This window comes from Dromaius novaehollandiae, chromosome 1 (assembly GCF_036370855.1).
Source record: "Dromaius novaehollandiae isolate bDroNov1 chromosome 1, bDroNov1.hap1, whole genome shotgun sequence".
Classification (NCBI taxonomy): Eukaryota; Metazoa; Chordata; class Aves; order Casuariiformes; family Dromaiidae; genus Dromaius; species Dromaius novaehollandiae.
The window spans coordinates 15,361,126-15,378,821 of record NC_088098.1 but is presented as its reverse complement, the minus strand read 5'-3'; the positions used below and the strand labels follow the sequence as shown (position 1 = coordinate 15,378,821).

General features: G+C 38.2%; 1 protein-coding gene across 8 annotated transcripts in view; it reads right to left on the bottom strand.

The window, feature by feature from the left end:
* TAFA5 (TAFA chemokine like family member 5) overlaps positions 1 to 17,696 on the bottom strand; it is a 481,655-nt gene that overhangs the window by 137,203 nt on the left and 326,756 nt on the right. For all 8 annotated transcript variants that reach the window (XR_010387614.1, XM_064506183.1, XM_064506174.1 and 5 more), the window contains one exon: positions 4,338 to 4,465. Coding sequence is in view for 7 of the 8 variants with exons in the window: in XM_064506183.1 (XP_064362253.1) it covers positions 4,338 to 4,465 (128 nt within the window). In the remaining variant the exon portion in view is untranslated. The remainder of the gene's footprint in view (positions 1 to 4,337; positions 4,466 to 17,696) is intronic.

The following is a 17,696-nucleotide window of genomic DNA, read 5'->3' as shown; positions in this document are numbered from 1 at the left end:
TGTAACATATATATATTTCTTTTTACTTTGAAAATTGAATGTAATGGTATGAATGAGAACACATTGCTGGCAAGTCAACGATGAAAAACACGCTGGTACATCTTATCCAATTTATCTTTATCATACGTCTGTGTATGATAAAGATCTGCAGAAAAATCTTCATTTAAATTGCAGCCAGTACAAACAACTATAGTATTTCTCAGGGTAAGGAACAAATTGCCTTTCCAACCCAGCCAGCATGTCATTTATATTAATGGCAAGGAATGCTAAGTTGCTCTGTGTATAAGTAAACTCTATTAAGAAAGTCACGTCCCTTGGTGAAGCTAGATCCTTAGTAAATTTTACTAGCTAAGCACTGAGCTCCATGTCAGAGTAATTACACCTTTTATCCACTGTGAGCTCTCTCTTAGCTTCTTCATTTCTTAATTTCCCAGTTCAGCTAATTTAGCAGTAAAATTGCAAAGGTTTAGAAAGGTTAGCTACTGAGGAACTGGTGCATGAATGTTCTGTTAAGCTCCATGCATTGAAACCACATCATGTAGAAGAAGGAATTAATTAAGTAACAATTAGGTAGTGATGGATCATTGACAACATATATACACTTTGGTGCTAAAATTAATCTCCCCTGTAAAGCCAATACATTGTGTATCTTCTCATTTAGACACTGGCAAATTTTGTACTTGAAATATAAAAGAGCAGCAGTATCTGGGGAAAAAAAAAGAAAAGAAGAAGAAGACATCTTCTGGCACTATTGAAACTACATACTTTTTTGAAAAAATTGTACAACTTTTTTTTAAAGAACTGAATGAGTAAAGAGAATAGCAAAAGCAGAACAATCTTTTTTAAGGCGGGTGATTTTAAAGTGACTGTAGGAACATTTGTTATATGAAAGTACTTAGTAAGTTCGAAGTGCTAACAATTGTGCAGTATTCTCTCGCTTTCTTTTTTTACAAGCGTCTTCTTTTACAAGTTGCCATATTGTTTCCTTGTATTGACAGTCAGCTGCTTAATATATAGATTGGCAGTTAGCCCAGTCAATCCTCAATTCTAAAAGCCTCTTAGCAGATGAAAAATCCTTGGTTCATTCACACCTTGTAGAAAGGATGACAGGGCAGAAGTGACATCCAGATCCATTTAGAATATACTTTGAGTCTGATTCTCCTTTGTCTTGCACCTTGTGTAGTCATTTATAGCTGTGCAAAGTAAGCACAAAATGGATATAAAACACTGCTACCCATGTGAAGAGAGAATTTCGATTTGGTTGCATTATTTCCAGAGGTGATTACAAAAAGTGCCAGGCACTGAAAAAATCTGGCTTAGAAAGTCTGAACAATTTTGACACAAAGCATAGAGTGGCAGCAGCACTTTCCAAACAACTTACGGAAATTGCACTTATGCTTTGGAGAAAAGGGTACTTTCATTTGCTGTTTGCCAGGTATTTTCATAGGAAAAAACATTAAATGTTAAACTCATTATGGAAAGACAATCTTCTTTCTTCCCTTTTTTGGCAGAAGTACGTTTAACTCTATGACCTAAAGTATATTCTCACACGAAAAGGGACTCATCTCCAAGACAGGATCACCACTAGTACTACCTTTTCATGTGCTACTTCTCATCCCAATACTTAAAAAATTGTACTTCTACACAGGCATCTGAAATGAATGCAAGAATTGGTATTGTCACGACAGCTGCTGTCAGTCCATCAGAGTTCAATACTGTTCTGCCTTTAGCATGGGTAGCAAAGGATTGTCTTCAGCATTTACCAAACAGTGATATCTCCACTACATTACATATCACCCCTATGATAATGCAAGACCTATTGCTAAGTATCTTCAAGATACAAACTAACATTAGCAGGAAAGGCCTGAAATTATTAGATTAACAACTGTGTGTTTAAACTGAAAGATAACAAATTAAGGACCTCGTCCTTCTATCACTGGAGACGTGGTCAAGAATTATTTCCACTGAATATTAGACATTTAATGTGTAGCAATTCACTTAATATATTTGGACATTAATTACCCCATGGTTCCTGGTGACCATTTTTCTGGCCCTTCCCAGGACACTGCTAATCCTTTCTGCTATACTTAGATGCCAGTATTGGCCCGGCAACTAAGGTGTGTTCATCAGGAGCAGAAATAGCAGTTACTTGACTGCAACAGTAGTTACTGACCTAAGAATACTGATACAAGAAATAATGTCTCTTGGTATTTCTGTTTATTTAATTTTATTTTTTTAATGGGTTTTACCACAGTCATGCACTTCATAGGGTTAATGTAAGACAGTTTTCCAAAACTTCCCTTACCCTTCAACCAAGCAGCCACAGACCAAACATACATTCCTGATTTTCGTAACAGTGTTTTACAGCTTGGGGTTGTTTCTTATTTTGTTTCCCCATACACACACCCTCTTTCTGGATTCAGAGCTTGTTGAAACACTCTGAGTTGCTAGTTTGGCTTGACTGAAAAGTACTGTGTGTGTTTGTTTGTGTGTCTGTATCTGTGATGCCAACTGTTGAAAGCTGCTTCAAGTTACATCAGGGCTTATGCTCAGAGCTGCTCGACAGTTGGCTCTTGGGCTGAACCTCTCCTCACCAATGACAACCATGTCTCCATGTAGGATAGAGTCTGTTTAATAATATTGCACTTGCCAGGGCCATAATTTTACCAAGATGGGGCATGATTATGATTTTATTGATGTTAATCAAAATCATGACTAATTCCATTTGTGTCAGTAGTAATAAAGAGCTACACAAACAACTAAGTTCAGAACCAGGCTTCTGGTGTTAAATCTGAAAGGATATAAACTGAGTCTGAATCACTTTGTTAAAGATAGATACTGAGGCATAGACCCTCTGCTTGCCTACATTACTCAGTCATGCCATTAGCATAAAACATCAAAGAACTGTAAGGATCGTTGGAAATGTGTCACTGTACATGAGTTTTCTGCTTTACCTTTGGCATAGAAAATATCCCTGAATTAATAAGATTTAAGATATAATTTTTGGTATGCCGAGCTTATCATAATATTAGGTGTCTTTGCCCTTGGAAGGTGCTGTTACTATTTCAAACACTTATTTCCTACCTTTGTTTTTATGTCACCATTACATAACTTGAATGCAAAAGATCTAAAGGCAAACAATATTTAAGCAACACCTCAGAGACTGAGTTAGTTTTGCAGTGCTGTCAGTTAAGCAAATTATGTCTGACAAATACAGGAGTATCAAAACAGTGATCACAATTCATAAAGTTTGCTTTGTAGATATATCACAATGTATCGCCAAATCTTCTTTCATTTTCAAAAGTGAAAGCATACTAATTTTCCAAAATATAGACATTCTAAAACAATAAAGGTTTTGCACTAGTGTCTATCTCCTGCTCAGACAGAAAAATTGTGCAGGAGATGATGGACCTTAATTTAGTCCTCACTCAATAAGTACTTTTACGATAGAATGGCAAGTAGAGTTTAAGATGAAATATTCTTGAAATTGCACTTATTTAAATATAGGATCAAGCTCCCTGTAAGCCTAAAAAAAAACAAAAGAAAAAAAGAAAAAAAAAAGATTATAGGGAGAAAATATCTTTTCAAGAGGTCTAGGAAACTATCAGAATATTGCTCTATTATACCTTTTCAGACCTTTTCCACTTTTTGAAGGCAAAAATTTATTGTTGTTTGAGAACACTTTCTAGAAATCTAGGCCCCAGAAACTATCACTGTCATATACACTGTCAGCTTCATTACAATTTCTTCAAGTGGACCCAGGACACCACATCGGATATTTGAAAGTTTTATCACCAAACTAGGACCAAATGGAAGCTAAAAGAAGGGCTCTCTTACTATGTTTTCTGTAGGTCTCACTTATTGTCTCATTGCAAGCTGAAGATCTGTGTGCGAAACTTGCTTTTTCAGCATAGTGGGAATAGCAAAACTATTTCCTACCCAGTTCCTGATGAAAGCTTTCTTTTCACCCTGCTGAACTGAACCCATGTGTTCAGTTTTATATCCTACACTTCCTCACCATAAGAAAATTCCCATACAGTAAAGCAAAAAGATACAGTCTTTAGGCTAAATATAAGTATTCTACAAACCACCGGTCCCTTTCAAGTAAATTTGTATATAATTCCCACTCTTAGCAACTGTGGGAATTACACATTTTTCCTGTCTTTGAGTTAGCATGGATAAGTATTTCAACGAGCCCACTTGGGCACATAATTTAATTATAAGGCATCAGACTTTACATATCTGTGCTGAAACACAATTAAAAATCTCACTCTTTATTTTCCAGTAAACTACAGTGAAAGAGAAGCTGAAGAAATACAGAAAGACAAGTGGCCTACCGTGGTTGTCTTTATCCGTCCCCCTGGTTGTGTGCAGGTCCAGCCTGATTTATTGATTAGCAAATCACAGCCTTCTCCTTCTAAACATGGAAGCATTTCACACCACTGTTTTGTTTTGATAATTCGTGCTATGGAAGAGAAAAACAAAAACAGTTGGCAGAAGGGTTCACATTTCACTTATCTCTGAACACTTTCTCATTAGAGTTGTCTATTTTCATCATCTGATAATGCAGCCATAGGTTAAGATGTAGACAGCCTGAGGCAATTTACAAAATTATTTACAACACCTGTTGTGCCAAACAATTTCATAACAAAAACAGAACTTAAAAAACAACAGCAAAACACAAGACAGCACTCTTGTAAGCAAAAAGAAGATAAAAGTTGGCTAACTTTCTAATTCCATGCTCCTTCCAGTCGGTGAAGTATTGCTGAGAGTGCGAATAACTGAAGACTTACTATTATCATTAATCATTATGGTATCCAAAAGTGACTTAAACTGAGATCCACTGTGTTAGACCCTGTACAAACCTGAACAGACACATCTTATCCTGAAGAGTTTATAGAGTAAATAGACATGAGAGACACAGTGGTGAGAGAAGAGCTATAATAAACAAGTAGAAGGAACAAGGGAATGGCAGTGATTGTGAAACTGTGATGCTCACAGCAGTAAGCATGGTTAGGGGCAGCAATGAAGAACGTAAGAAGGACAAGTATTAAAGGAAGCAAGGCTAAGAAATTGTGGGGAAGGAGACAGTAAGCAGAGGGAAAAGACTGAAGCGTAAACCTTATTACACTGCTATTACAGGGGAAAAGAAGTCGCCAGGCAGCTCCCTAACTGCAAGGCACCGTGTTGCGTGCTTTGTGGCTCCTGCTAGCACCTAGTGTCTCTGGCAAGCTGTTTCTGCAAAATTTCCTCAAGGTCACGTAGCAAGCAGTCTTGGAACAACAGAGCTCTGATTGCATTAAACAAGCTGTAGAGGAGCTGTAGCCAGAGATTTTTTTTCTTCAGAGAGGGAAAGCCGAAGGGAGGGTAATTCTTTTTTGTGTATGTTCCCCTCTGTGGTATGTGAGTTCCTTCTGGTAGAGGATTGAGCATTATGACTACTATCTAACGTTTCATTATTCTTATACAGAGATGCACTCACTTGAATGGTACCATATGTTCCCGCTAAATGAGGCAAGGACCCCAAAACACTGCATCTTTTATTGAGACTAGAATGAAATAAGGTTCTTAGTGCATAGAAAATTGTCCTCAGTTCCTTCAGAGATGATTTCAATAGTCTTGGGCTTCACCGTGAGAAAGCTTTGCCACCTTAATGCCTTCGTAAGTGTGTTCAAGCATAAAAGGGCAGAACAACTGAGATGTTCCATATCCAGGGACACAGACTACGTCTTCCCCTACAGTGATGTGTGACACCATTCCCATGCAGCAGATCTTCAGCTAACACAAACCCAACAAAAAAAGAAACACAGGGGAAATGTTTAGAAAGATAAACGTACAAGAAGCTTATGGTGTTCCAAATTAATTTTGGATCCAAGGGGCTTAAAAGCGGGTCTTTTTAACCTGGTGGCAGTTCCAGCTGTCCCTGCTCACCTGAACATGTGATTCAACATCACTATTTCCCTGACTTCCTCTGTCTGAAACTACTTAAGAATACAATTCCCGATGCCACTAGAACATGGCAACAAATAGAACTATAATTTAAAGTCTTTTAATAAAATCCATTCCAATATTTTGATGTGAACAACTTGCGTCCTCAGTCCCAGCACGATTGCTGGTGAGCTCCAGCAACATAATGAACACTGATTTATTTCAGTGGAAGCTCCATTTGAAATTCATATTAAGATTTTCATTATAAAAAACACTTTAGCTCCCAAACCTCTACATAGGAATTTGCACTGATCATTAGGCAATATACACCACTGAAGGAATTACTCCCAAACAATTTTCATAACCACAAATTTTTTGAAGCAGATCCACTAAGTTTTTATAGTACATTTTACAAAGAAATCTAGATTGTGCTTGGGGTCCATAGGCACTACTCTACCAAGAACTGGATCATAGCAGTTTTCAAGGGTAAAATCTCCTGTGTAACAGCTAATAGTCTCATCCTTCCTGGGGGAAGGCAAGCATCCAGTTGAGTGCTTTACAGAAAAAGCTCAGTAAATTAACAGCAAACCTCACCCACCTGCATTCACATATTTTGCAATTCACATATCAAAATGGCTATTTCTATCAACATCTCAACAATATGAAGAATCATTGAAAGACTGAATAGTCAGTTAAACTCCAAAATACATATTAGATTGCCTCTACTCTCTCAGGTGGGAGGTTTTCCTGGAAACATAATTTCAACTAATCTTTAAAAAAATATTTCTCTTTTCTGTGAATTACTCTTGGTATTTGCTTGGTCGCTTTCTCAGAATGGATTTATCTGTTATATCACAAATGTATGGAGTCCTTGCTCTGGGTATTGGCTATATCCACACAAATTTAGAACACACCAAGAGAATTTTATAGAACATAAAATCTAAAACATTTCTGTTAAATGCAGAGACTGGCTCACGCATTTAGGCCCCGAGAATTCAAGCATCTTATTGTTGGGGGGGGGGGGCACCTACTTGGTTCATCTGGTTTAAAGCAAATCAGGATCAAAACGGTTTAATTTATTAATGACAGGCAATCAGCAATCAGTGAGCTAGACATCCAATACCAGTAGCACTAAACATTAACCACAATACTTGACACTCACACACTGTTAACAAACACCTGCAAATTCCTAAACACCCCTCTATAACTAAACCGGAGGCCAGCGCCAAAGCCCCCGCGTGGCCCCGGTGCGCCCCAGGCTCCCGGCGCTGCCCCCGCACTGCCGCTGCCTGCGCGGAGCAGCTCCCCACGGCACCCACGGGCAGCAGCGGCGCTGTCCGGCCCTGCTCAGCCCGCGGTGCCGCCGACGCCAGGCCCCAGCCTCCCCGCGCCTCAAGCCACCTGATGGTCGCCTTCCTCTTCAACATGACCGGTTGTGTGCAAATCCCTCCAGACACTGTTGTATATTTGTCCCACCAACACGGAGGCATGCGCACACCCACACCCTATTTCCACTCACGTTCCCCTCCTACCAGGCTTTGTTATCTGGGCCATTTGCCAAGAGTGGGCCATGCAGGTGCCCTCACACTTCTGCACAAATTGAAGCTTTTACAGGCATATTTTTCTGTAAAGCACATGCAGCCACATTTCTAGAGCTCAGGTCATAGCCATATCTGTGGGATTATGTCTATTTTTGCATTTTTGCTTCTCAGTTTGCCCATTTTAGCAGAATGTCACAGTGAAGCAAAATACATAATATGCAGAACAAAGTATAGAACAATTTTATCAGCATATTATCAAGAATTTTCATCAGTAATTTAAACTGAGTTACATAGTCAAAGCAAAGGAACACAATGTATTTCCCAAGGCAGGATCTTTGCATTTTTACCGTGCATATTCACAAGGGCTGAAATTCAGCCCCATGCAGAGAGACAGCAAAAGACTATCAGACTCTTGGAATCCACTCCAAGCTCCATTATAAAGAATTAAGTGGCACTTAAATGATACATAGGCTTTGTGCAGACCTTCTGCAGAGAACTGAGTTTCATCTTAAGAATCTGATCTGACACTGCTTTGCATCTCCTAAGAAGGGCTGTGCCCCTTCACTTAAACTGAAGTTAATAGGAACTGATGGTGCTCAGCACATGGTAGAGTTGCTTTCTTGGATGATATCGTCGCAACTGGGGAACAAATGGAGCCTGTCCAAGGGCTTCTCATACAAACTGTTCGGATGTGTTCCAGGCAGGCAGAGGTTGCAGTGACATGATGCCAAGCTACCCGCTAAAGTCTTAACTCTTTTGTATAAGAAAGTATTTTGCAATGGATTTCCAGCCACTTGTAAAAAAAAGTCTGTGTCACACTTGGTATATCCCAATTTAAGAATGTTTAACTCAGAAGCGTTTCAAAACACCATGGATAATTTTCTAACAAATACTTCAACTAGCTACGTTTTGTCAATAATCTTCTCATATGCCTTAACATAATATACACTTTTCTACAGAAAAACACTTTTATTTTCTATCCTTTCTTTTTGCACATTCATTCAGACTGTTATCAGCTGCTGCATCTCACAACTGACAAGCATGATCTTTTTGTAACAGCAAAAAGAGAGATAAATCGTGTTCAGCAGCAGTAAATGCAGAAACTTACAGCCATCTAAAAACATGCTACATTAAAACACAGAAAGATTATTACACATCTTTTTTAATGTTGGAGAAGCAACTTGGTAATAAAATAAAAAATTATATTACTTTTTCATTGAATATTGGTGAAAACAACATTTGGATACCGAGATCGATTTCAGAACACACAGTACTCCTAGGCATGAAAACTGGCATGTGAAATGAATATTAGCAGATCATAATGAAAAACATAGTATAGGAAGCCAAAGAAAGTAAAAGCAACCAACCAAACAAGCAAACAAAAAAAGCGTTGTTAACATTTATCAGCCAGTTCCAGTGCCTGTAGTAGAAGAGTGGAAGATTCTTTGTAGTGGACAGTAGGGAAAATGATATGATTCTTAAGTGAGGGCTGAGATCACTTAGAGTTCTCATCTCATTGAATATAACTATGGATGTCCTCCTCCAAATTACTTTGTTCTGTGATAGCTTGTAGCTCTTAAAGCAAGATGTAAAATATGCATAAGAGAAACTATTTCATTTTTTGATTTTCATACATTATTGCACTATTCTTTTCTTTGCACTTTGAAGAAAGCTAATCAGCATAGCTGATTCCCAAAGTTCAGAAATGCCTTAGGGTTCATCAGTTTAGATGTAGCTAGACAAACACCTTTATCCTAGTGATCTCCTTGCTCTTTTAACTCTGAGTAGGATCCACAGCATTCACTACTTGATCACCTCCAACTGATCACTGGTACCATCACCCTACTCCTCTCCCAACCTGTCTGTTCTCTGTACCTCATGTTTTTCTTTTTTTACTTCTTCCATTTTATTCAGCTGCAACCTCTCTCCTTTACTATTTTAATGTTTTGCTCCAACCTCTTCTCTCCTCTGCTTGATTCAGTGCAAATGTGTGTCTACTTATCAAGGATCTCAAACCACTTTGCAGAACTTCTTAAGTTTAGCTAGTTTTAATTATGCCTGCTAAATGATGATCATTGTCCCCATTTTGACAAGAGGTTATCAACTTGCCCAGGGTCACACAAGTTTGTTGCAGAGGTGCAAGCAAAACCTGAGGTCTCAAAATTCTTGGTGGTCACTGGCAAGTAGACCTTTTTTTTGCCCCATTTTTCCTTCAGAAAGAGAGAATGCTTTAATACATATATATGAGAAATTCAACAACAGAAAACAGTTTTATGCAAAGTAATAGGTTTTTAAAACATATATCAGTTAAAATGCAGCAGGAGGAAAGAGGCCAGCAGAAACACAAACTGGATCACAGTACTTTAATAAGACATTGCAATCATGAACTGTCTTTAGAGCAGCAATTTGACTGTAATAGTGTATAAGCCCCAAACATTAATCTACTTTACTATACAATGAGGAAACATCAGAAACCTTAGATACCTTTTACAGAGGTCATTCTGTTCCACTTAGAAATTGGAAGTAGTGTTAATTCACAAAGAGTTAGCTTATCTCAACTATTTATAGGATATCTAAACCAAGGACTATTTAATCCTAAGAACAGCAATATAGCAATGTCTAGATACCCATTTTTTTCATTCTGTTCTTGCTGTCAAGATTGGGAGTGATACTTGAGCTGAAGTAGCAAAATGTGCGGAAAAAAGTGATCTGGTCCTGCAGCCAACATAGTAGCTACAAACTGACACCAGGTAATAGATGAAGACTAAAAGACTGCATGACGAGGCAGAGGCTTTTCCCGTAGCTCATCCCAATTGTATTTCCAATAGGGAAAAATCTTATTGCTTTCCCCAGCTTTGAGGAGGGACCTTCAATATTAATCTATTCCCTGAAAAAGGATAAAAGACTTGGTTTATCACAAATAGTGCAGATTACACCATGCAAGAGGTATATTTGGGAGGAGCAGGATAATATATAGGAGATGTCTCGACTACCTCCAGGTTAGGCAATCATCCATACCATCCCAAGCTAGGGCTGCCTAAGGGGCACCTCTGCTAGAAACGTGAATAGTCCTGTAGAATTGAGCCGTGGCATGAGAGGTTGCTCGATTAAGCTGTGTCTATATAGGAACTTATTCAATAAACCACAGTAGCACAGACTTAACTTAAAAACTGCTGCATTTAGCAAAGCATTCAGGCATCTGTTTAACTTAAAGAAGGTACCTAATATTTTGCTGAATCTTCATAAAGACTCTGTAAAAGAAATACATACTGATGGTTTAGGAAGGAGAATATCCAAAGATATCCCACAAATCAGAAATGATTACTAATACACAATAAATCCCCAGACACAAAAAAGAGGCTAAAAAAACAAACAAAAGCTGAAGAAAAATCCAGTGTCAGGGAGCATTCTGATGAAATTCAACAGCTCTTGTCTTCTTTCCTGTTTGTGCCTCCAAATAGCAAAATTTCCTCATTATGATGCCCCAAACGATAAATAAATAAACAAATGATAAAAATAAACACAAGAGACTAAATGTGCAGGAAGACAATGTATCTGACCTTTTGTAGTGTATAAACAAGCATGTATTTACCTGGCCTCTATCTTTGCAGCTCATCTTTGGAGACCTAATGCTATGTGACTCAGTGATCAAGTGATAGGTATCTTACATTCGGCTACATCCAGGTTTTCAAACATTTGTATGAAAGAAACAATATCCTAATAAGGAAAAAAAAAATCTTACAAATTAGTTTCACAGTCAGCTTGTGTCTGTTTCAACAGCCAATTTTCTTCTCTTTATAATTGCTCTCATTTGAGATTCTATATCTCGCTGTTCATCATCAACCCCCTAGCCTTTCTCTGGCAATTACTACAATTGCTTACAAGGAAAAGTAATTCAGCAAATATAACACATATTTTTCAGCTGCTTATAAAGCAATCTAACAGAAACACACACACAAATCCAGTATCATTTGATCTCACAGGATCACAACAAGCATCCTGAGACCGTCAGTGCCTGAGGACACAAGAAACTCTAGGTTAATAAATACAGATAAAAGCTAGGCATTTTAGACTTTTCTTTGAATACATTATATATGCTGCTAGCCTCTTCTGATCTGGCAGTTTCTAACTATTTATCAAAACGCCTTTGCTTTAAAGAGGCAGCCTGGCTCACAACACAGGCACAGAGTTCAGCGTGTGCCTGAATATCCAAAGATGTACATATCCACTGGTTTTCAATCTGTGAATGATGTAGGGCTGCATTGTCTGTGGGTAGTTAGCATTTGCTGTCTAATAAGAGATGCTAATTGAACACCTACCCCTAGAGAAAGTCTTTGCAGGACTCCGTGTCTTCTGTTTTTGTCCCCTGCTGTTCTGCTCTGCTGTATTCAATTAGTGTGCTGGAAGCAAAGTAAAATTTACTAAAAGTCTGATCTGTGATATGCCAGCAAAGAACCCTTCCGAGATCAGGTTTTCATCACATTTCACTTTGCTGCCAGCACACTCAGAACAGCAAATTTAACTGGAGAGGGACAGCAATTTTGGAACCAAAGAAGAGGATGTGAAGACAACAGCAAGGGAAAGAGACTGGGGAGAGATATAATGGAAAGTAACATGAAAACAGATAATAGAAAATAGAAAATAAAGAACAAGACAAGAAGGAAGGAAAAAGAGGACAGCACAAGACAAAAACAGCTATAAGTAGTAGCTATTGAGGCAGTTGAGAAAGGTCAAAAACCTACACAACTTATTCAGTGAAGTCAGTAGGACAATGTGGGTAAGTGAAGGCTAAGGAACAAATTGAATTTTTTTATTTTATTTTATTCTTTTTAAGCACACCAATTTCAATCTTCCAGATATGAGCACAATAGTGCAGTGGAAGACTAGATTCACTGCAGTTAAAGGAAGAATGTGAAAGTATTGTGCAGATACTCATCACCATCCCTGTGTTAAGCACGCAAGTAATGCACGGGCAAACCTGGACAGCTGTGGAGGAGGAGGAGGAAGCACCCCAAGAACTCCTGGCTATTAAGTACGTGCACATACTGGGGCAACCACTGTGCCAAGAGCAAAGGTGGCAGCTACAGTAGGGAAAAAAAAAAAGTAATAGAATACATGGTAAAGTGATTAGTGCCATGGAAAGAAGCTGGGGAAAAAAAAAAAAGATTATGAGGCTGCTGGTAGGAAGGGAGTGCAGGAAGGTGGCAGGAAGTTTATAAACCAGCCTTACTAAGTGGCTGAAAAAAGGCTGAGCTTCAGAGTGCAGATACATGTGGAGCTGTGTAATAAAGAATTCCTTGACACTTCACCCTACCTACAGTTCCACATATGACTGCACAATTTGTGATTCAATACTCTCAGGAAAGTCAAACACTTTGAAATGATGGACAAGGATCAAGGTCCTTCTTGGGATTTTAGCTGTGCAATGCTCATGTGCCAAGGCTTACTAGGTATGTTCAGAGAACTCCACACATAGTTAGTAGGAAAGAAAAAAAAAAAAAAAACAGCAGTCTTCATGTGACAGCACTACATCCATTGCATGGACAAGCAGTGAGTCTGTGTGCATTAGAAATGAAATCAGTTATTCTTTAATCCTTTAAAGTCAGTTCTGATAAATGTAGTCAATATTCTCCATGGGCATTCAAGGCAGAAGCATTTAGCAGAGTGGTTCTCCTCTGGCCCTCATTGCCGTTGGTACTTTCCAAGTCCAGTGTTAGCATGTGCACTGCTGCTGTGTGTGACATGGTGGTGACATTTTCCTTTGCATTGAAAGAGATAATAATTCTCCTGTTCTCAAGTACAGTGGGCTTCCTTTGTCAGCACCCACAGCAATGGGAAACTTTGTCCTCCTCTGTCATGTGTGTAAGAACAGAACATGCAAGCAAATTGAGCTGAAATATGAGTTTTGGTCACTAGCATGGAAGGAGACCAACAGCTGTTCCTATGTGAATAATTTTAAGTCTTAGAAAAAGAAACTCAGCCACAAGGCTGCACTTACACCAGAGCCCCTCTGACCTATTCCCCTATTTTGTATGACTAGATGCTGTGTTACAGAAAACTGTAAACTCTTTCGGGTCAGCCTGTGACTTTTTGTTTTGATCAGGTAGTATAAATAGGCTACAGCTATGCTGGGGATTTTAACACAGATCAATGCTGCCTTAATAAACATTCAGAAAACTGTTAATAAATTGAGTAAAACAGGTGAAAACAAAGAGGAAGGCAGGCAATTATATGATATCACCTTTCACAGTGACAATACAATGAATATAATCAATTGTGATTCTTCTGAAACTTGCTCTCATAAATATCTTTGCTATATTTCTTTGTCAGCTCCCCAGGAAACTTGCCACAGTGATGGTAATCATAGCAGTGATGAGCTCTAGATAGCTTGGAAACTGGCTTTTTGTCATGACTTCTGATTTTATTTACCAGTGTTTCACCAACAGGAGAGCAAATGAGTTAAAATACAGCATAGCTGTTAATTCAGACAACGTGCACTGAAATGGTAGGCTGTCAACAGGAAGCCCTGGTACACATGGCTGTGATATATGTGGACAGTCCTGTCAGTCACAAATCTTGTCGGAAAGCAATCTGACATCGCGACTATGCGGAGCGTGACTTCTGACTTGCAGGTAAAGACATGTGATTTCATTTAATGTTGCTTTTCATATACACATAAAATGTTACTGTTCCTTTCTTAGGACGTACATGAAGCTTGGACTTTTCCCCTCCCTTTTTTGTACTTAATTTGGACAAATTACTAGTCTCAAAACTGAGCAAAGCTTTCTCTGTTTATGCCTTAGCATTTGAACAAAATCAAATTGACAAATGACTGCCTTATATTTTATGTAAGATTTCTATTTTAAAAAGACATATAATGCAATCCATTTCCAAATTCCAGCTAATGTGGCGATGTTTTTACTCTGTATATGTAATGTAAAACACACAAGACCTAATTTTCAAAGATGCATCAGATTTTACTTCATAAAAATTCTTCAAATTCATTACAATACAAAGTACACTATAATAAGGCGTTCTATAACAGCCAATGATTTGAAGGAATAAACAGTCTTTCTTTCTTCATGTAACATGTCAATACTTTATCCATTGAAACACACCCAGCAAATCTATGAACATCCACAGAAGGTATTTTAAAGGCCAGTATTCTCCCTCTCTCCATCATCATTAGAAGATATCACTCAACACTTTCAAAATTATTTCTGTGAAATCAGACAGACCAGAAGGATTGGTTGGGGGGAGGGATATAAAAAAAGAGGAAATACTGCCTCTTTCTTAGAGTGGGTAATGCAAATGTTCATGTGCCACGGCTACTGTGCTGGCAGGCTGGAGTCCTGACCTCTGTCAAAAGCAGCACAGCGCGGGCTGGTTGGGCCAAAGGACACAGTAAAAGCACAGATAATATTTGCTGACTTTCTTTTGTAAACTTTATGAACTCTGAAATTAAGGTGCTGTAAACACTTTTGGTTCTGCAGCAACTACTGAAATTGTTAAAAATTAGACTGTCAGACATAAAGCAGTTGACCAAAACAGGCCACTGAGAGTTAAACTACTTTTCTTTATTGCTCTCCTTTACAGGAAATGCGATAGATTCATAGATTTTAGGGACAGAAACAACCGGTTACACTGATCTAATCTGATCTCCAGCATAATGAAGGCCATAAAATTTAACCCAGCAATTCCTGTAATAATCTCAATAATTTCTGACTGAGGTGCAGCATACCTTTTAGAAAGACATCCTCTATTGATTAATGGAGAATGATCACCTCTCTATGAAATATATTCAATAAAAACAAAAACAAAAAAACATCATGCTGGTATTGGATACAAACAAGAGCTTAACCCCCCCCAGAAACTTAGCTTGGTTTGGTATCCATAATCCTATCTATCTTTTAAATACATGGATGGAAGCAAGTTAGAATACTCCATCTGCAGGAATTTTCATTGTGTCTTCTAATAGTAACTGTCTGCAGAAGAACTTTCTCAACAAACTCAAGCTTACGAAAGCAATGGGCAAGTCTTATTGGAACTTTGCATTCTCTAATAAGAGCAGTACCAAGTTTACAACTCCCAACTCAGGCAAAACTTGGAATGGGAGGGTTCCTCTCTACAAAGTGCTGCTTGACTAAATCTGCAACAGAGAAATAGCCGCTTGTCGGTTAAGAAACCGTAACTGCTAGTTCTCTATGCCTCTCTTCAGTACAATACCGAATTACCTACATATTTGTGTAGTTTTGACCTTTTCTACATACCAGAATAAAAACATCTTCAAGATGTCTTCTCAGGGACACTCAACTAAATTTTCTGTACTTTCACATAATAGATCTAAAATTGTCCTTCTAACTATCCTTGTCTGCGTAATCCTGTATGCATCTATGTTTGCATGTATTTATGCATCTGCTATATTAAGAATAAAAGTTTTTGTCACCCCTTTTAAGAAAATTAATTATTTCTGGTCAGCAGAACACGCTGTCTAACCATTGCAGTTGTACAGGAATAACATAAATCATTTTTATTAAACTGTACAATATTGTGTGCACACTGTCTAGTATTGGATTAAAAAACAGCTTTCATCATTTCACCTGAGTTTGAAAATTTAGGGACTATTTGCATGAGCAAGTTGCTGGAAAGTTAAATAGAGAACTTACAACATGCTACCCACTCTTCACTAACTCCTCTTTTTACACCTTTAGGTGTACTTTGGTTAGCCTGTTTCTCATCAGTATACACCATTTGCTGCTTTGGCAGGCAACTTGCAGTGGCTGAGGAAGTTTGTTTACAGTTGGATCAGGTATCCCTATCTGCAAAATTTGCAGCACACAGGTGAAACCGAGGCAGAAGGGTTTTGAGTACATTAGCTTTGTAGTATTAGGTAGGAAACTGGTCACAAAGTTTTTTTTTTTAATTCCTCTTTATTCATGATAACAGGAATAAGTATGGGGTGTTTTTAGTAAACTGAACTTTTACTCAGATACTCTATGTCATTATCAGTATATGTTGTATCCTAAATAATCTGCAAATTCCAAAATTTTGACTATTCAGGTGAAATGATAATTAATTTTAATCATATCTTATAAGGATTTCTACGTTCACCAATGAATATAAAATAATCCAGATAAGAGAGAATGATTATCATGGAAATAGAGATAGGAGTTTGACAAACAGTACTGAAGATTTCTAACAGATGCACTAGCTGGGACTTCAAGCCTGCAGGAAATTTATGCCTCACTTCTGTTTCAATGGGGGCAGAGCCATGTATAAAGGACAGAAAAAAAAGGGGAAAAAAAAGAAAAAACAGAAAGAACCCATTTGGCAGCAAATCCTTCAGCAATTTTTCTGTGATGTAAATGTGATTTTTTTCAGATTTGTAGTGGACACTACAGCTTCAGTACTGCGTTTATTATATGTATGATCTTGACTACTTGAGTCTATGCAGCCTGTTCAAAAACAGACTGCCAAAATGCCAAAGACTTTCTTTCACTCCCAGTGAGGCTTAAGTTTTCTTTGTGGCACTGCTCATCTGAATCATTGCCCGTTTCTTGCTTACAAAACATTCATATTCAAAGCACCATTAGCACAATAGCAAGGAACAAAGAGCCTTTTATGCAGACATGCTACAACTTCATCTCACACACCCTTTACAGGAAAAAGGTCTTTTTCTTCTTCCCAGTATCAGTGAAGCACTCATGCTCTGTGAAAATAATGCTCTCTTTCAGTGCAGATGTGACCTGTATGCACCACTGAAGGGAGCACTAGGTGACCTAAAAGAGCTTTCTCATCTGTAACATTCGTGGAAGTTCATGCTATCCGGAATTACATATTATCAGCCAGAGGTAGGATTTTGTGTAGAAATAGCAGAGTGCTCCCAGTGAAAGTTTTGCTTAATTTTTCCCTGCTGTAAAGGACAGGAAAAGTACTTTTAGCTCTGTCACAAGTACAAATGACAGAACACAGAAGCACAGTGATCACACTTGAGTCATTTACAGCAGCCATGCCTAAATATATTGCTAACACTGAACAGTAGGTGAGAACGAGAGAGACTCTGCAGCCACATGATATCAAGAACTGGTGGACTGTGCTGCCAGTACCACATCCAGTTGCCATACTGGCAGTAACAGGGACACTAAAGCTCCCCTTGAGGTAAGTCCATGCCTTTACAGAAAGCCATAGATACTACAATAATATTAAATAGAGAGCAACAAGCAAAAA